At 45.8% G+C, this 20,708-nt stretch overlaps 1 protein-coding gene across 2 annotated transcripts in view; it reads left to right on the forward strand.

Annotated features, from left to right (window-relative positions):
* The window catches only part of MEIOB (meiosis specific with OB-fold), a gene marked incomplete at both ends in the record, with an annotated part of 44,655 nt that overhangs the window by 12,247 nt on the left and 11,700 nt on the right, over positions 1-20,708 (forward strand). For both annotated transcript variants that reach the window (XM_080702582.1, XM_080702583.1), the window contains one exon: positions 11,996-12,096. In XM_080702582.1, coding sequence (XP_080558708.1) covers positions 11,996-12,096 — 101 coding nt within the window. The remainder of the gene's footprint in view (positions 1-11,995; positions 12,097-20,708) is intronic.

The following is a 20,708-nucleotide window of genomic DNA, read 5'->3' on the forward strand; positions in this document are numbered from 1 at the left end:
TAAATTCTATTTATAATATATAAACATAATATATAAATTATAAGTATGTATTATATTTACAATATACACAATTAAATATTTCATATTAAAATATTTATGTATATATATATATATATATATATATATATATATATATATATATATTTGCAGTACTGGGGATGGAACCCAGGGGCATTCTACCTCTGAGCTGTACCCTCAGCCCTATTTTTAATTCTTTATTTTGAAACAGGGTCTCACTGAGTTGCAAAGGGCCTCACTAAGTAGCTGAGGCTGTCCACAAATGGTGATCCTCCTGTCTCAGCTTCCCAAATGCTGGGATCACAAGCGTGCACCATCACACCCGGCTTGGCTTTTTTTCTATATATTTTAGTAGTAAATTCAGAAAACAGCTGAGTGTGGTGGTGCACATTTGTAATCCCAGTATTTAGGAGGCTGAAACAGGAAGATCACAGGTTCAAGACCAGCCTCAGCAATTTTTTTTTTTTTTTTTTTTTGCATACTGGGGATGGAACTTAGGGGCATTCTACCTCCGAGCTACATCCCCCAGCCCTACTTTTTGTTTTGAAACAGGGTCTCACAGAGTTGCAAAGGGCCTCACTAAGTAGCTGAGGCTGTCTGTGAGCCGTGATCCTCCTGTCTCAGCCTCCCAAATGCTGGAATTACAAGTGTATACCACTACATCTGACTCAGCCTCAGCAATTTAGTGAGGCTGTCAGCAACCTAGAGAGGCCCTGTTTCAAAACAAAAGAGCCAGGCATGGTGGCACACTCTTGTAATCCCTGCACTTGGGAGGCTGAGACAGGAGGATCGCACAGATTCGAAGCCAGCCTCAGCTACTTAGTGAGGCTCTCAGTAACTTAGTGAGACTCTGTTTCCAAATAAAATATAAAAAAGGTCTGGGAGTATAGCCCGGAGGTAGAAAGCCTCTGGGTTCCACCTCCAGTACCACCAAAACAAAAACAAAAACAAAAACAAAAAAAACAGAACTAGGTGCATAACTGTAATCCTAGTACTGAGGAGACTGAAAGAGGAGGATTGCAGGTTTGCAGCCAGCCTAAACAATGCAGGGAGGCCCTCTGCAACTTAGTGAGATGCTATTTCAAAATAAAAAATATCCGGGCGTGGTGGCACACACTTGTAATCCCCGCGCTTGGGAGGTGGAGACAGGAGGATCATGCAGGTTCGAAGCCAGCCGCACTGGCTTAAGAGACCCTGTTTCTAAATTTTAAAAAGTATAAAATAGGTCTGGGAGTGTAGCCCGGAGTAGAAGGGCTTCCAGGAACCCCAGTACCACCAAATAAATAAATAAACAATAATAAATAAAAAAATAAAGCCAGGTGTGGTGGCACATGCTTGTAATCCCAGCATTCAGAAGGCCAAGACTGGAGGATCACGGTTCATAGACAGCCTCAGCTACTTAGTGAAGCCGTCTGCAGCTTAGTGAAACCCTGTTACAAAATAAAGAATAAAAAATAGGGCAGGGGCAGTAGCTCAGAGGTCGAATGCGTGTGCGCCACCACGCCCGGCTGTTTGATACTTTTTTTAAACAAAGATAAACACAGAAAGGATAAACTTGTGAACTTGAAGAGCCATAGTCTTGATGTCCCTTGGAGAGAGAAGTTACTTAAATCAAGGAATCAGCTCTGTGTGGTGTCCTCAGAGCTGCCCAGAAATTGAGGAGTGAGAGTAGCCACTGTGCTGCCCTGGAGCTGCAGCGGCTCCTGCGGCTGGCTCGGAGTGTGCTGCCTCCTGATCATCTCCACTGCTGCTGCAAGTTCTGCGCTCTCTAGTTTGACACAGTAAGGAACTGTGCAAAGTTTAAGGTGGGCAAGGTGGCCCACACCTGTAATCCCAGTACTTGGGAGACTGAAACAGGAAAATTGCAGGTTCAAGGCCAGCCTCAGCAACTTACTGAGCCCTTGTCTTAAAATTAAAAATAGCGCACACTTGTAATCCCAGAACTTGGGAGGCTGAGACAGGTTCACAGCCAGCCTCAACTACTTAGTGAAGCCCTTTGTAACTTAGTGAGACCTGAAATGTTGAAAATAGAGCTTGGGAGTAGTGAAGGAGGTAAAATACCAGCCAGGTTATCAAAGCTGCTGCTTTATTTGGACCCGGCACCCTTGGGGAGTCAGCAGGCCATGGGGGAAGGGACCAATGAGCTACACATTTGGAGAGTTGCACGTAGTCTCAATTGGCCGGCTGAGTCACGTGGTGGATCGGAAGCACTGATGTTTTATTTTTTTATTTTTTTTTGTGGTACTGGGGTTCCTGGAAGCCCTTCTACCTCCGGGCTACACTCCCAGACCTATTTTTACATTTTTATTTGGAAACAGGGTCTCCTAAGCCAGCGCACACGGCTGGCTTCGAACCTGCGCGATCCTCCTGTCTCTGCCTCCCAAGCACGGGGATTACAAGCGTGCGCCACCACGCCTGGCAGCACTGATGTTTTATAGGCATGCTGATTCTCTCGCGACATCTGGAGTCTCGTGACTTTTGTAGTCTGTCTGGTAATGTTTGGAGTCTTGTGACACCTGGAATCTCGAGATATCTCCACTTCTGACATCAAGGATTTTGCCTCCTGTCCCCGCTGAGGGGTCAAGTGGGGAAAGGGGAGGGGAGACCCGACCTATCATCCTGGCCTTTTGGTGATAATGGGTGGAGACAGAGTCCAAGCTACTTCTTGCTGTCAGGGGGTGTCGTAGGGGCCCCTTGGCCAGGAGAGGTCGAGTCCTTTGGAAGTGGGCAGGTGGGAGTATGGCTGCAGCAGGAGTTGGAGGTTACCCTGGACAACTTGGTAATGTGCGTTCAAATAGACTTTAACAGATGAGGAGCTATTAAAAGAAAAGGCAAATCATGAGAGCGGGTCCCGGGAAAGACAGGAGCCCATCAACTACTGGCCCTTGCCTGGAAGGGAAGGAGCCCAGCAGCTGCTGGCCCTTGGAGCCCTTCCAGATATGAGGTAGACTGTAGATGTTCTGGTTGAAGCGACTTGAGGAGGACGTGATCCCCTGGCTTAAGGGCTTTGACTGTTGGGGGTGGAGCTGCTTCTTCAGTCCCAGGTTGGGGAAGATATTGGTCAGCATGTTCCCTAAGAAGGTGCCTTTCCTGATGACTGTGGTCAATATGGTATGTGGAGCTTCCAAGAAATGCCAAGGGCTTGTGCCACCTGTTGAGTAACCTTGGAAATAAAAGCTGGTCCATTATCAGACTGTAAGGAATGAGGGAGTCCAAACCGAGGGATGATGTCCAAGCATAGAACATTGGCCACCATGCTGGCAGTCTCGTCCTTTGAGGGAAAAGTTTCTACCCAACCTGTTAAGGTGTTGACCATGGTAAGAAGATATTTAGTTTTTTGTGAGACAACATATGGGTGAAGTCAATTTGCCAGTCCTGTCCTGGCAAGTGTCCTCTCATTTGGTAGGTAAGAAAAGAGGAGCGGAGGCTTCCTTGGGGAGAAATAGCAGCACAAGTAGAATAGGAGGCAAGAGAGGAGAATAAGGGATTTAGGAAAAGCTTAAGTGCCTTAGGTCCCCTGTGTAGGGAATTATGTATTAGACTAATGACCTCTTCAGCCTGAGCCTCAGGCAGGGCAGTTTTGTAATAGAGACCCTGTAGTATGTGATGATTGGCTTACCCTCTACCTTGAGAGTTACCCTGGGCTGGCAAGGAGGATCAAGTTTGAGGAGTCCAGGAGCCATCAGTCTTCGGCCAGGCCAAGTAGGGTCAGTGGTGGGGCCTAGTCTGGAAGGGTGGTCTCCCTGTGTTGAGGCACCTGGGGCTCACCGCTTTTCCAACGGCAATTACTTTTACAGTGGCCCTCCTGGCCGCACGCCGGGCATGTTCTGGTTGGTGGGCATGGCCGTGCTGCACTTGAAGCAGGTTCCTGGAGGTAGTTGTCATTGCTGTCCTCCACCCCTAGGTGGCGCTTCAGAGGGCTGAGCTGCCACCGCTGACCACAGGGCAGCTACCAGGGATCTGCCTTTTGGTGAAGTTGGAGTGTACACTCCATCTCCACCTGTTCTTCTTGGGAATTAAAGACTTTAAATGCCATGTTTACCAAATCTCAAATAGGGGTTTGAGGACCATCCTCAGGCTTTTTAAATTTTTTCTGGGGACCCCCGGAATGACCGGAGGCCCTGGGCTCCGGGAGGGGGTCGCGTGGGGCACACCTGCCCCCCAGAAGGACCGGAGGCCCGGGCCACAAAGCCCTGGGCCCCGGGCAGGGATTGTGCGTGGCACGCCGGACCTCCCCCCCCCCCGAAGGACTGGAGGCCCTGGGCCCTGGGCAGGAGTCGCATGGGGCACGCACGCCCCCCGGAAAGACTGGAGGTGCGGGCCACAAGGTCCTGGGCCCTGGGCAGGGGTTGCACGGGGCATGCCAGACCTCTGGAAGGACCAGAGGCTCGGGCCACAAGGCCTTGGGCCCCAGACGGGTGTTGTGTGGGGCAAGCCGAACCCCCCGGAAAAACTGGAGGCCTGGGCCGCAAGGCCCCGGGCCCCGGGTGGGGGTCGTGTAGGGCATGCACGGCCCCAGAAGGTCTGGAGGCCTGGGCCACAAGTCACTGGGCTCTGGGCGGGGGTCGCATGGTGCACGCAGGATCCCCTGAAGGTCTGGAGGCCTTGTGGCCTGGGGCCCCAGGTGGCGGTCACGCGGGGCACTCCAGCTCCCTGAAAGTCCGGAGGCCTGGGCCGGAAGGTCCAGTGCCCCGGGTAGGAGCGGGCGGCCCACTCTACCCCCGGAAAGGCATGGTGCCAGGCAGGAGGCCGATCCCGAGTTCCGGGAGGCCCGGTACCAAACAGGAGGCCCAGCTGCAGGTACAGAGGAACCCAGCACTGCTGTGCTGCACCAGGCCGTGGTGCGCTTAGAACAGCAGATTCTGCTCTGCGTGGTGAGGCTGTTGGACTCCACTCTTGGGAGGAAAGAAAAAAATTCATTGCTACCGAGTGCCTGATCCCACAACCTCCTCAAACCACACATACTGTCTTCTCTTATTTAAAAAAAAAAAAAAGGAAGAGAAAAAAGAAAAATATTGGAGAGGGGTTAAGATGGCCTCAGCAGCAGCCAGGATACTAGAGATGCAGACAAAACATATCCAACTGAACTGGAACTTTTGGAAAAATTCCCCGCAAAGGAGGACTGCTTCTTCTCTACATCCTTAAGAATCCTGGACATCACCTGTAAGGAGAGAGTTTAGCGGAGACCTAGGAGGAAGGCGGTGTTAGCAGTGGTTGCCGCGATGGTGGTGGAAGCTGGTATTTGGGAGAGGCAGAAATCTGATCCTACCAACCTTATCTTCTGGAGAAATTACCCCAATGGTCGAATGCTACCTTCGCACATGCTTAGGAACACTGGACAACATGCAGTGTGGGAAAAGAGCTTGGTAAAGATTTGAAATGGTGGAGGCAGTAGCAATGGCAGTGGCCAGTACTCAGGGGAGGCAGAGATCTTATGCAATACACCTGGAACTTTTGAAGAAATAACCCCAGAGGTAGAATGCTACCACCACACACCCTCGGGAACGTGGGACAACCTGCTGGGTGAAGAGGGTGCTCAGATCAGAGCCTGCCGAGGGGTTAGGCCGGTGCAGGAACCAGCGAGGCCAGAATTAGAGCCTCCCGTGAGGCAAGGCCAGTGCTGGGGCCTCCGAGGCCGGGATAGGAGTCTGCCGAGGGGCTAGGTCAGTGCCGGGGCCAGCAAGGCCAGGATCGAAGCCTGCCGTGAGGTAAGGCCGGTGCTGGAACCTCCGAGGCCGGGATCGGAGCCTGCCGAGGGGCTAGGTCAGTGCCGGGGCCAGCAAGGCCAGGATCGAAGCCTGCCGTGAGGTAAGGCCGGTGCTGGAACCTCCGAGGCCGGGATCGGAGCCTGCCAAGGGGTTAGGCCAGTGCCGGGGCCAGTAAGGCCAGGATGGGAGCCTGCCAAGGGGTAAGGCCAGTGCCAGGGCCACTGAGGCCAGGATTGGAGCCTGCCGTGAGGCAAGGCCAGTGCTGGGGCCTCCAAGGCCGGGATCGGAGCCTTCCGAGGGGCTAGGTCGGTGCCAGGACCAGCGAGGCAGGGAAAGGAGCCTGTCATGAGGCCAGGCCGGTGTTGGGGCCTCCAAAGCCAGGATAGGAGTCTGCCAAGGGGTTAGGCCAGTGCCAGGATCAGTGAGGCCGGAATCGGAGCCTGCCATTAGGCAAGGCCAGTGCTGGGGCCTCCGAGGCCGGGATCGGAGCCAGCCGAGGGGTTAGGCCAGTGCGGGGGTCAGCGAGGCTAGGATTGGGGCCTCCCATGAGGCAAGGCCAGTGCTGGAGCCAGTGAGGTCGGGATCAGAGTGGCCAGGCCACTACTGGGGCCGTCAAGATGAGATCGTCAAGATGAGATCGGAACTTGCAATGCAGCATGCACAGAGAAATATCACAGAAAATAAAAACCAGATGCTTCCCCTAATTAGCAAAAACTAGGAGGAAAGGGGTATAAGGAGGAGGTTGAGTTGTAGAAAGGGCCCTATAGAGAAGCAGTTAAGTTGACTGATCAGAGGGGGTGGGATGGGGGAGGATGGAACCTCTTTAAAACTCAGGATGTATGTAAACAAATGTATCAAAGATAATCACCAATCAAGCATGGGATCAAGGGAGGGGGAGGGAGTGGGATGGGGACTGTATGAGGGCTAATTGGATGATGTGTGCTTGTATATCCTCTCAAGTCTTGTATTCCAATGTGATGTATGATTACAATGCACCAATAAAAAAAAATAAACCTGAAAATAATTTTTTTTCTGAATATCGGGTTGATTTCCCAATAAAATGAGTTGCCAGTACCATAGATCCTACCTCACTACATGGATCTAAGAGGGTAAAGCGGGTAAAAGCCTCCTGAGTTGGTTTTTTAAGGGAGGATGGTGAAGCGGGATAGAGTGGGAGGCTGTCCTGGAATAGGATGGTGGCCGGGGTGGTGAGGAGAGATGCTGTGGATCAGGGTCCTCAGAAAGTGACGCCTGTAACCCAGCCGGGTCAGACAATGGCATCCATGTGTCTCCACAAAACCTCGACTGTGCCTGTGACTCAGCAAAATTTTAGGCTGGCCTCGAGTTAGCCTGTAACCCAGAAAGACCACCAGGTGGCATCTGTGCACTGCCACATGGTGACCAAGATGGAGACTGTGACTTCACAAGGTAGCAACAATGTGCCAACACAAAATGGTGGCTGATGGGAAAATGGCAGCTGACAGGGAAGAGTGGTCGGAGCGATGGAGTGCAAAAAAAAAAAAAGGCCTGGACATAAAGGACTTCCAACCATGTACCGGACCACTTACGAAAGTTGCTAACCATTCTTGGGCCACCGCAACCCATTATCCAAATCATATTGAGGCCAGGGCATAAGTCCTCCACTAGTTTGGAGATTTGGCTTCCCATAATTGGTTCGTGGGTGAAAACGAAGAACAGGAAACAAGGGTCCCCATTTTCCTGATCAATCGTTCAGAAACGGGAGTTAAGAGATCGGGAAAAATGTCTCAATCCCTTCTCAGACCTGGAGGACTACCTGGTCATCTGGAGGGAGGTCCCAGTGGACCAGGGGACAGTGGATCACCAAGCGCTTGGATTTTGGGGTCCCAGTGGACTGGCAGAAAGGGAGGATCCAAGTCCAGAGAGGCAAAAAGCTGTAACCTGCTGACCAAGAGAAGGGGAGTGAGCTTACCCTGTTTGAAAAACCTCTGCCGTGTGCGGGAATGCTGAGCCGGAATGGTGGCGGTGGGCGTGCAGAGAGGCCTGAGTAGCTGCAGGGGCTGGAGCGGCAGCACCAGAGTGCAGTGGCAGCGGCCGAGCGCAGCAGCAGTGGGCAGAAAGAGTGGGGGCGGCGCTGGTGCATGGCAGGGCCTGGGCAGCTGCAGGGCACACAGCAGCTGCAAGGCCCAAGTGGCAGGCGGCGCAGGCGGCTGTGGCAGTGCTGGTGGCAGCGGCAGCTGTGCACCGCCCAGTAAGCCTGGTGCGAGGCGGGTAGAGGTGCCTGTGGCGGGTGGCACTGGTGGCTGGCGGCTGGTTGGGTGGAGGTGTTTGCTGCGGCCGCAGGCAGAGGTTCCGGCGGCAACCGCAGGGCATGGAGCCCAAACGTGGCAGTGGTCTGCACTTGGTGGCAGTGGTCTGCACTTGGTGGCAGCGGGCAGAGCCATGGCTGTGGGCTGAGCACTGGCGTGGGACCTTGCAGTCAAGCAGCTGGTGGGTTGGAGATCCGGGGCTCAAAAAGAGAGAAAGAAAAAAAAAAAAAGGAAAACAAAATACAAAAAAATCGTCCACACATCCCGGGTTTTGGTACCAATTGAATGAATGAAACTAGAGCTTGGGAGTTGCGAAGGAGGTAAAATAGCAGCCAGGTTATCAAAACTGCTGCTTTATTTGGACTAGGCACCTTCGGGGAGTCAGCAGGTCATTGGGGAAGGGACCAACGAGCTATGTGTTTGGAGAGTTGCGCATAGTCCCAATCCCCGGCTGAGTCACGTGGCAGATTGGAAGCACCGATGTTTTATAGGGATGCCGATTCTCTCGCGACCTCTGTAGTCTCGCGCCCTCTGTAGTCTGTCTCGCAATATTCGGAGTCTCGTGACACCTGGAGTCTCCGTGATATCTCCACTTCTGGCTTCCGAGGTTTTGCCTCCTGTCCCCGCTGAGGCGTCAAGTGGGAGAAGGAGAGGGGAGGCCCAACCTATTGAGACCCTATTTCAAAATGAAAAATAAAGGCCGGGCATGGTGGCACACGCTTGTAATCCCAGCATTTGGGAGGCTGAGACCGAAGGTTCACAGACGCTCAGCTGCTTAGTGAGGCCCTCTGCAACTTAGTGAGACTGTTTCAAAATAAAGAATAAAAATAGGGCTAGGGGTATAGCTCAGAGATAAAATGTCCCTGGGTTCCATCCCCAGTACTGCAAAACAAAACAAAACAAAACAAATATAAGACTAAAAGCAGGTGTGGTGGTGCACACTTTTTATCCCAGCCTTTGGGAGGCCAAGATAGAAGGATCATAGGTTCCTGGACAGCCTCAGCTACTTAGTGAGGCTCCCTGCAATCACGGCTGACTGTCCTGGCCTGGCTGTGAGGCCATCAGAGGCGCCTGCTGTTGCCACAGGAGAAACCACCGGCTGCAGTTACGGCCCCTGAGTTGGCCTCTTCTTTTGGACAGAATCAGACATCAAGTCAAAGTGCTTTCCTATATGCATATAGGAACACCTTCCTCTTGTGAAGAAGGCAAAGAAGGTGCCCTATTCAGGGTGCGAGTGCATCTCATCATGGGACTGCATACGTGGCTCTATGTTAGGCATGGGGGACAGATGCTGACGGCGCACTTCGCACCCTTGAGGGGCCCACCCCAGTGCCATGGAACATTTGTCCTGGCATGCTGAAAAGACTCACAGTCTTAGCTTTTTTTTTTTTTTAAGATTTAAAAAAGTTTATTAGAAAGATAGAAATACAGAAAATAGAAATACAGCTCCGTACCAGACTGGCATGGAGGGGTGACTCGAAATGAATACACCTGACTCACAGTCTTAACTTGAAGCACAATGTCTGTGTGTCTTTTCTTTTCTTTTTTTTTTTTTTTTTTTTTTTTTTTTTTGCGGGTCTGGGGATGGAACCCAGGGGCATTCAACCTCTGAGCTACACCCCCTGCCCTATTTTTTATTCTTTATTTTGAAACCAGGTCTCACTGAGTTGCAGAGGGCCTCACTAAGTAGCTGAGGTTGTCCACGAACCGCGATCCTCAGGCCTCAGCCTCTCAAATGCTGGGATTACAAGTGTGTGCCACCACGCCCGGCGTCTGTGTGTCTTTTCAAAGTGTGTGTAACTTGCCGGGCGTGGTGGTGCACACTTGTAATCCCAGCACTTGGGAGGTGGAGACAGGAGGATCGCGCTGGTTCGAAGCCAGCCATGCTGGCTTAAGAGACCATGTTTCCAAATAAAAAAGTATAAAATAGGTCTGGGAGTGTAACCTGGAGGTATAAGGGCTTCCAGGAACGCCAGTACCACAAAAAAAAAAAAAAAAAAAAAGTGTGTGTAACTTACAGTTGAACACATTTAGTTTATATAGAAGGTGCCTTAAAATTGTCAAATACATATTAATATTAATGGTTCTTGTGATTTTAATGTCCAATTTGATACTTAAAAAGTAAACATTAAGCCGGGCGTGGTGGCGCACGCTTGTAATCCCTGTCCTTGGGAGGCAGAGACAGGAGGATCCCACAGGTTCGAAGCCAGCTGTGCTGGCTTAAGAGACCCTGTTTCCAAATAAAAATATAAAATAGGTCTGGGAGTGTAGCCCTGAGGTAGAAGGGTTTCCAGGAAACCCAGTACTACCCCCCAAAAAAAAAGTAAACATTAGCCGGGTGTGGTGGCATACCACCCTTGTAATCCCCTTGCATGAGAGGCTGAGACAGGAGGATCCCACAGGTTCGAAGCCAGCCTCAGCTACTTAGTGAGGCCCTCCGCAACTTAGTGAGACCCTGTTTCAAAATAAAGAATAAAAAATAGGGCAGGGGGTATAGCTCAGAGGTCGAATGCCCCTGGGTTCCATCCCCAGACCTGTCAAAAAAAAAAAAAAAAAAAAGTAGCCGGGCGTGGTGGCGCACGCTTGTAATCCCCGCGCTTGGGAGGCGGAGACAGGAGGATCGCGCAGGTTCGAAGCCAGCAGTGCTGGCGTAAGAGACCCTGTTTCAAAAATATAAAATAGGTCTGGGAGTGTAGCCCGGAGGTAGAAGGGCTTCCAGGAACCCAGTACCACCAAAAAAAAAAAAAAAAAAAGAGTAAACATTTAGCTGGGCATGGTGGCACATGCTTGTCATCCCAGCATTTGGGAGGCTGAGACAGGAGGATCTCAGGTTCACAGCCAGCCTCAGCTACTTAGTGAGGCCCTCCTCAACTTAGTGAGACCCTGTTTCAAAATAAAGAATAAAAAAATCAGGCTAGAAGTGTAGCTCGGAAGTAGAAAACCCCTGGGTTGTTCCATCCTCAGTACCAGAGGAAAAAAAGGAAAGTAGAGAGAGAGAGAGAGAGAGAGAGGAGAGGAGAGGAGAGGAGAGGAGAGACCAAAAAGTAAAAATATTTAAGCCAGGTATGATTGCCCACTCTTCTTCTTTTTTTTTTTTTTGTGGTACTGGGGGTGGAACCCAGAGGCTTTCTACCTCTGATTTTCCACTCTTCTAATCCCAATACTTGGATGACTGAAACAAGAGGATTGCAGGTTCGAAGCCAGCCTTGGCAACTTGGCGAGGCCCTCCACAATTTAGTGAGACCCTGTTTCCAAATAAGAAATAAAATCAGGCTGAGGGCATAACTTGGAGATAGAATGCCTCTGATTCAATCCCCAGTACCAAAAAATAAATAAATAAACATTTATCTGGGTATGGTAGCACAAAAACCTGTAATCCCAGTACTCAGGAGGCAGAGACAGGAGGATTGCAGTTCGCTAACAGCCTTAGCTACTTAGTGAGGCCCTTTGCAACTCAAACCCTGTTTCAAAAAATAAAAAGACTAGCCAGGCATGGTGGCACACACTTGTAATCCCTTGCTTGGGAGGCTGAGACAGGAGAATCACACAGGTTCAATGCCAGCCTCGGCTAGTTAGTGAGGCTCTCAGCAACTCAGCAACTTAGTGAGACCCTGCTTCCAAATAAAATATAAAATAGGGCTGGAGTATAGCCCAGTACCATACACACAAAAATAAATAAATAAGATAAAATAAAATAGCTAAAAAGACTAAAATACAGGACTGGGAATGTATAGCTCAGAGGTAGAATGCCCCTGGGTTCCATCCCCAGTACTGCAAAAAAAAAAAAAAAAAAAAAAAAAAAAGGTCTGGGGTAGAGCTTTGAGGTAGAATTCCCTGGGTTCAATTCCCAGAAACACACACACACACACACACACACACACACACACACACACACGTAAATATTTGAGTATTTCTATCAACAAATATTTAAATGTGTCTACCTCTATCAGTGAAGAATAATGATTTCCTTTCATTTTTAAGGTTGGAGAACCAAAATATTTTACAACTTCAGACCGAAGAAAAGGCCAGAGATGTGAAGTTAAGCTCTATGATGAAACGGAGTCTTCTTTTGCAATGACCTGGTAACCTCCCACATTTATTCCAACCTGTGACATCCTGCTGTTATCACAAAGTCAGAATGCTTTCCTTATGTCACTGGGTGGGGTCCTGAGAAGGTCCTCCAAAAGGGAAGGGGCCTCACCTCTGGCTCGGAGCATTGCTGTCATCAGAGAAGGATGCAAGGTCAGGTCACAGGGAGGCACATTGATTTCAGTGAGCGAAGAGAGAAGTGTACCGGGGACTGAACACAGTGCCTCATGGCTGCTACACATATGCCCTACCACTAAGCTAGGTCTCCAGTCCAATTAGGCACATTATTTATTTGTTTATTGGGGATTGAACCCAGGGAAGTTCTACCTCTGAGCTACACCCCCAGCCCTATTTTTTATTCTTTACTTTGAAACAAGGTCTCACTGAGTTGCAAAGGGCCTCACTAAGTAGCTGGGGCGGGCCACACACTGCGATCCTCCTGTCTCAGCCTCCCAAGTACTGAGATTACAAGTGTGCACCACCACGCCCAGCAATTAAAAAAAAAATTTTTTTTTTGTAGTACTGGGGATTGAATTCAGGGGCATTCTACCTCTGAACTATACCTCAACCCTATTTTGTTTTATTTTGTTTATTTATTTGCTTGTTTATTTTGTGTGTGTGGTACTGGGTCTTGAACCCAAGGGCATTCTACCTGTCAGCTCTACCCCCAATCGTGTGTGTGTGTGTGTGTGTGTGTGTGTGTGTGTGTGTTTTATTGGGAATTGAACTGAAAGGTATTCTACCTCTGAGCTATCCCTCCAGTCCTATTTTACTATTTATTTTGAAACAGGGTCTCACTAAGTTGCAGTGGCCTCGTGTTGCTGAACCTGGCTGTGACCTGAGCTCTTCCTGTCTCAGCTTCCCAAGTACTGGGATTTCAAAAGTGTGCCACCAACACCTGGCTCTCAGTTCTATTTTATTATTTTGAAACAAGGTCTCACTAAATTGCTGAGACTGAGGCTGGCCGTGGTGGCACACGCTTGTAATCCCCGAGCTTGGGAGGCGGAGACAGGAGGATTGCGCAGGTTTGAAGCCAGCTGCACTGGCTTAAGAGACACTGTTTCCAAATAAAAAAATAAAAAATAGGTGTCTGGGAGTGTAGCCCGGAGGTAGAAGGATTTCCAGGAACCCCAGTACCACCAAAAAAAAAAAAAAAAAAAAAAGCTGAGACTGTCTTCAAACCTGCAATCATTTTGTCTCAGTCTCCTAAATACTGAGATTATAGGCATGCATCACCATGCCCAGCTTATTATTTTGTTGTTATTTTGTGGTCCTGGAGATGGAACCAGGGGCATTCTACCTCTGAGCTACATCCTCAGCTCTATTTTGAAACATCATCTCACTAAGTTGCAGAGGGCCTAAGTTGAGGCTGGCTGTGAAGAACCTAATATCCTCCTGTCTAAGCCTTTCAAGTACGGTAATTTTAAGTGTACACCACTATGATCAGCACATAAATGTTTACTTTTTTTGTGGTACTAGGGACACAACCCAGGGACATTCTACCTCTGAGCTAAATCCCCAGCCCTAATTTTTATTCTTTATTTTGAAACAGGGTCTTACTGAGTTTCAGAGGGCCTCACTAAGTAGCTGAGGATGTCCACGAACCACTATCCTCCTGTCTCAGCCTCCTGAATGCAATTTATTATTTATTATTATTATTATTTATTTATTTATTTATTTATTTATTTATTTTTGTGTGTATGGTACTGGGCTATACTCCAGCCCTATTTTATATTTTATTTGGAAGCAGGGTCTCACTAAGTTGCTGTGTTGCTGAGAGCCTCACTAACTAGCCGAGGCTGGCATTGAACCTGTGTGATTCTCCTGTCTCAGCCTCCCAAGCAAGGGATTACAAGTGTGTGCCACCATGCCTGGCTAGTCTTTTTATTTTTTGAAACAGGGTTTGAGTTGCAAAGGGCCTCGCTAAGTAGCTAAGGCTGTCAGCGAACTGCAATCCTCCTGTCTCTGCCTCCTGAGTACTGGGATTACAGGTGTGTGCTACCATACCCAGATAAATGTTTATTTATTTATTTTTTGGTACTGGGGATTGAATCAGAGGCATTCTATCTCCAAGTTATGCCCTCAGCCTGATTTTATTTCTTATTTGGAAACAGGGTCTCACTAAATTGTGGAAAAATAGACAAGCCAGCCCGGCTTGTCTATTTTCTATTCTTTATTTTGGAACAGGCCCTCACTGAGTTGCAAATGGCCTCACTAAGTAACTAAGGCTGTCTGTGAACTGCAATCCTCCTGTTTCAGCCTCCCAAGTGCTGGGATTACAAGCATGCGCCACCATGCCCTATTTATTTATTTATTTATTTTTATTTATTTATTTATTTTTGGTGATATTGGGGTTCTTGGAAACCCTTCTACCTCCGGGCTATACTATCAGACCTATTTTATATTTTTATTTGGAAACAGGGTCTCTTAAACCAGCGAGGCTGGCTTCAAACCTGCACGATACTCCTGTCTGCACCTCCCAAGCGCGGGGATTACAAGTGTGCACCACCATGCCCGGTGTAAATGTTTACTTTTTAAGCATCAAATTAAACATTAAAATCACACGAATCATAAATATATATTTGATATGTCTAGAGGGACCAAGAACTGGGAAAATAGAGTTAGTCAAGAGCTTGATAGACATGAGTGTATTAAAAGAATCAGGCTGGGTGTGGTGGTGCATGCCTGTAATCCCAGTATTTAGGAGGCTGAGACAGAAGGATCGCAGGTTTGTGGCCAGCTTCAGCTACTTAGTGAAGCCCTGCACAACTCAGTGAGACCCTGTTTCAAAATAAAAATAAAATATAGGGCTAGGGATATAGCTCAGAGGTAGAATGTGCCTGAGTTTAATCCCTAGTATTGCAAAATAAAATAATCAATTAAATAAAGCTTAAAAATGATTCACCATACAGATATTTTAAGTGTTCTGTAAACCCCACAAGAAGAACTCCACCTTTTACTTCTCCGGGGTATTGCTAATCCCAGCCACTGAGAAAGGTTGTTGTTTTTGTTTTTGTTTTTTTTCCTGTACATAATTTGTCGCCATCAGATTTTTTTAAAACAAATTTTTTATTGAACATAAATGGTATACATTTAAACTATATTTGGTGCCCTCTCTCCCTACCCCCGTTCTCTTTTCCCCCTCCCACCAATGGTTGTCCAGGATAACCATGTCATATTCATAATTTTACACATATTCAGATGTAGACCCTCATTAATCAAGATCAGCCTTCCTCCTCTCCTATCTTTCCATTCTAACTTTGCTGATATTTCCCCTCCATTATCTGGAGTCCCACTGGTATCCTCTGTATTTCCTAGTTTGGGCATATTAGAGGAAACATATGTACTTTCTCCTTCTGTGCTTGGCTGATCTCACTTAACATAATGTTCTCCAGGACTTTTCATCTTCTTGCAACTGATATAATTTTGTTCTTCTTTATGTCTGAATAGAATTCCATTGTGTGTATTTCCCAAAGTTTTGCTATCCATTCATCTGTTGATGGAGATCTGGGTTGGTTCCATATTTTGGCTATTACGAATTGCGCTGCTATGAACATAGGTATGCATATGTGTTGCTGTAGTTCTCTGAATTCAACCCCTTAGGAAAGATACCCAGGAGTGGTATAGCTGGATCATATGGTGGATCTATTCCTAGCTTTCTTAGGAATCTCCACACAGATCTCCATAGTGGCTGAACTAGTTTGCATTCCCACCAACAGTGTAAAAGAGTTCCTCTTTCCCCACATCCTCACCAGCATTTCTTGTTATTTGATTTCTTTATGCTTGCCACTCTGACTGGGGTTAGATGGAATCTCAGTGTGGTTTTCATTTGTATCTCCCTGATGGCCAGTGATGTAGAACATCTTTTCATGTATCTCTTGGCCCTTTGTATCTCTTCTTTTGTGAAGTGTCTATTCAGTTCATTTGCCCATTTCTTGATTGGGTTGTTTGTTTTGCTAGTGTAGAGTCTTTTGAGCTCTTTGTATATTCTGGATATTAGCCCCCTATCAGAGTGGTAAAGATCTTTTTTCATTCTGTAGGCTTCCTCTTTAGGTTACTGATGGTTTCCTTTGATGAAAGGAAACTTTTTAGTTTGATGCTATCCCACTTGTTAATTCTTGCTTTAATTTCCTGAGCTTTGGAGGTTTTATTGAGAAAGTTACTGCCTGTGCCAATATATTGTAGTGTTGAACCTATGCTCTCCTCTAATAACTTCACAGTCTCAGGTCTAATTTCCAAATCTTTGATCCATCTTGAGTTGATTCCTGTGCATGGTGAGATAGAGGGGTTTAGTTCCATCTTTCTACAAATGGATAGCCAGTTCTCCCAGCACCATTTGTTGAAAAGGCTATCTTTTCTCCAGCGTATGTGTTTGGCCCCTTTGTCAAAGATTAATTGACTAAAGATGTGTGGGTTTGTTTCTGTATCTTCTATTCTAATCCACTGGTCAGTATATCTGTTACTGTGCCAGTACCATGCTGTTTTTACTACTATTGCTCTATAGTATAATTTGAAGTCTGGGATTGTGATGCCTCCTGCATGTTTCTTATTGCTGAGAATTGCTTTGGCTATTCTGGGTCTTTTCTTTCTCCATATAAAGTTCATGATTGATTTTTCTAGGTCTCTGAAGAATGTCGCTGGTATTTTAATGGGAATTGCATTGAATCTATAGGTCAGTTTTGGCGAATGGCCATTTTGATGATATTTATTCTACCTATGCATGAGCACAGGAGGTCTTTCCATCTTCCACGGTCTTCTTCAATTTCTTTCTTTAATGTTTTATAGTTTTTGCTGTAGAGGTCTTTTACATCTTGGGTTAGGTTTATTCCTAGGTATTTTATTGGTTTTGAGGTTATAGTGAATAGAATTGCTTTCTTTGTTTCTTTCATTGTGCATTTATTGTTGGCGTAAAGAAAAGCCATTGATTTCTTTAGGTTGATTTTGTATCCTGCGACTTTGCTGAATTTGTCAATCAGCTCCAGAAGTCTTTTGGTTGAGTTCTTTGGGTCTTCCAGATAAAGGATCATGCCATCTGCGAATAAGGATAATTTTAATTCCTCTCTTCCTATGTGGATTCCTTTGATTTCTTTCTCTTGTCTGATTGCTGCAGCAAGAGTCTCAAGCACTATATTGAAAAGGAGTGGTGATAGTGGGCATCCTTGTCTTGTTCCTGACTGTAGCGGAAATTCTTGCAGTTTTTCCCCATTCAATATAATGTTGGCTTTGGGTTTACAGTATATTGCCTTAATGATGAGGTACGTTCCTTCTATCCCAATTTTCTGCAGTGTTTTTAACATAAATGGGTGTTGGATTTTGTCGAATGCTTTTTCAGCATCTATTGCTATGAAGATGTGGTTTTTGTTCTTGGATCTATTTATGTGGTGAATAACATGTATTGATTTGCATATGTTGAACCAGCCTTGTTTTTCTGGGATGAAACCAACTTGGTCATGATGTATTATTCTCTTGATATAGTTTTGAATGCGTATGGCTAGTATTTTGTTTAGAATTTTTGCATCTATGTTCATTAAGGATATTGGTCTGTAGTTTTCCTTTCTTGAGGTATCTTTATTTGTTTTGGGGATTAATGTGATACTGGCCTCATAGAAGGAATTTGGGAAAGTTCCATCTCTTTCAATTTCTCAGAACAAGTTCTGAAGTATTGGTATTAGTTGTTCACTGAAGGTTTTGTAAAATTCAGCTGGAAACCCATCTGGGCCTGGGCTTTTCTTTGGTGGAAGAATTTTTATTGCCATTTCTATTTCTTTCATTGCTATTGGTTGGCTTAGGCTTGCTATGTCCTCTTGGTTGAGTGTAGGAAGGTTAACTGTGCTTAGAAATCTATCAATTTCTTCCATGTTTCTAGTCTATTGGAGTATAAATTTTTAAAATAGTTTCTGATAATCTTTTGAATTTCTTCACTATCTATGGTGATATCTCCTTTTTCATTTCTAATTTTGATAATTTGAGTTGATTCTCTTTTTCTTTTGGTTAGGTTGGCCAGGGGTTTATTAATTCTATTAATCTTTTCAAAGAACCAGCTTTTTGTTTTATCGATTCTTTGAATTGTTTTTTTGTTCTCTATTTCATTTATTTCTGCTCTAATTTTAATAATTTCTTGCCTTCGGCTGGCTTTGGGAATAGACTGTTGCAGTCTTTCTAGGTCCTGGAGTTGTGTCATTAGGTTCTTTACCTGGTGATTCTCTGTCCTTCTTATGTGGGTACTCAATGCAATAAACTTTCCTCTTAATACTGCCTTCATAGTGTCCCATAGATTTTGGTAGGTTGTGTCTCTGTTTTCATTTGTTTCCATAAATTTCTTTATTTCTTCCCTAATTTCCACTCTTACCCATTCATCATTCAATAGTGTATCATTCAATCTCCATATATTTGAATAATTTCTTTTGAGTTTCCTGTTGTTGATTTCTACTTTTATTCCATTATGGTCTGAAAAGATGCAAGGAATTATATTACATTTTTTGAATTTGCAGGCACTTTCTTTGTGACTCAGGATGTGTTCTATTTTGGAGAAGGTTCCATGGGCTGCTGAGAAGAATGTGTATTCTGTAGTTCCTGGCTGAAATATTCTGTAAATGTCTATTAGGTCCATTTGGTTTATGGTTTTCTTTAGTTCTAAGGAGTCTTTACTCATCTTTTGCCTTGAAGATCGATCCAGTGGTGTGAGAGGCATATTAAAGTCTCCCAGAATTATTGTATTTGGTTCTATTTGGGATCTGATGTCCAGAAGGGTTTGTTTTATAAACATGGTTGCACCCACGTTTGAGGCATAAATATTTACTATCATTATATCTTCTTGGTTTATTGATCCTTTCAATAAAAAGAAGTGTACTGATTTGTCTCTTCTGATGTGTTTTAGTTTAAAGTTTGTTTTGTTGGATATCAGGGTTGCTACCCCTGCTCTTTTTTGGTCTCCAGTAGCACGGTATATCTTTTTCCATCCTTTCACTTTCAGTCTGTGAATGTCTTTGGCTATAAGTTGGGTTTCTTGCAGGCAGCATATATTTGGATTATGTTTTTTAATCCACATTGCCAGTCTATGTCTTTTTATTGGTGAGTTAAGTCCTTTGATATTAAGAGATATTATTGAAATATGATTTTTGTTTTCGGCCATTTTGTGTTCTGTCTACTATTGGGTGGTTTTGTCTTTCTTCTTTACTTAAATGGCCCACTTACGAACTTCCTCTCTTCTCTGGTTCTGAAGTCTGCTTCTTTTTTCTTCTTTATGGTTTATTTCTTTAAGAATTTTCTCTAGTGTCGGCTTTGAGTTCATGAATTTTTTAAGATTCTGTTTATCCCGAAATACTTTTGTTTCCCCGTTGATTTTGAATAGTAGTTTTGCTGGCTAGAGTAGTTTTGGTTGGAAGTTATTTTCTTCCAGGGTCTGAATCACATCATACCAGTCTCTCCTAGCATTCCTGACCTGGGTTGAATAGTCTGGGGTGATTCTTATTGTTTTGCCTCTATATGTCACCCGTCCTTTTTTTTTTTTTGTGGTACTGGGGTTCCTGGAAGCCCTGCTACCTCTGGGCTACACTCCCAGACCTATTTTTACATTTTTATTTGGAAACAGGGTCTCTTAAGCCAGTGCGCGCAGCTGGCTTCGAACCTGCGCGATCCTCCTGTCTCTGCCTCCCAAGCGCGGGGATGACAAGCGTGCGCCACCACGCCCGGTGTCACCCGTCCTTTTGTTCTCACTGCTTTTAAGATTCCTTCCTTGGCCTCTATATTGGTCATTTTGGCTATTATGTGGTTTGCGGAGGTCCTTCTTTGGTCCTGTCTCAATGGTGTTCTGTATGCCTCTTGGACATGAAGATCCAAATCTCTTTCCATGTTTGGAAAATTCTCTGAGATTATTTCTTTGAAGAGATTACAGATGCCCTTGGTCTGTACCTCTATCCCTTCTTCAATGCCTATTATCTGTAAGTTAGGACGCTTCATATTATCCCATATTTGCTGGATGTTTAGATTTTGTTGCTGTAAAGATTTCTGTACATCGCTGACAATATTTTCGGTTTTGGATGTACTGTCTTCTAACATTGATATTCTGTTTTCCATTTCATCTAATCTTCCAGAATTTCTTTCTATTCCTGCCTTCATTTTACTTATTGACTCTTTCATTTCATTCCAGACCTCTTTCTGATTCTTTCTTAGTGTTTCCAACTCATCTTTCATCTCCTCTAGACTTGTTTTAAATCCTTTCATCATATTGTAAATCAAGATTCTGAACTCCCCTTCTTGCATTTCTTGTAGGTCAGTATTCTTGATTTCTCTCATTTCTCCGCTATTCCTGGTTCTCATATTTTCAACGTTCTCAGGCCTGTTCTTCTGTTGTCTTCCCATCGATTGTGGGTATTGTGTATAGTCCAGTCTTAGTAATATGGATTTAGAAGAGTTAACAGGTAAAGAGTACTTTTCTGGGTGGTGGGGGTTGGGTGATGGTGGAGTAGCAGGGGTCAGAAGTCAGGAACCATGAACACCCAAATTTTGTTTCTCTGCTTTACAAAATGACAATGAACAGTAACTCGCTGCCACCACTGAAGGCAATATGGCGCCGATGCCACACCCTCGGGCATGAGGCTGGCAT

The sequence above is a fragment of the Muscardinus avellanarius genome (assembly GCF_963383645.1).
Source record: "Muscardinus avellanarius genome assembly, chromosome: 10".
Taxonomy (NCBI): Eukaryota; Metazoa; Chordata; class Mammalia; order Rodentia; family Gliridae; genus Muscardinus; species Muscardinus avellanarius.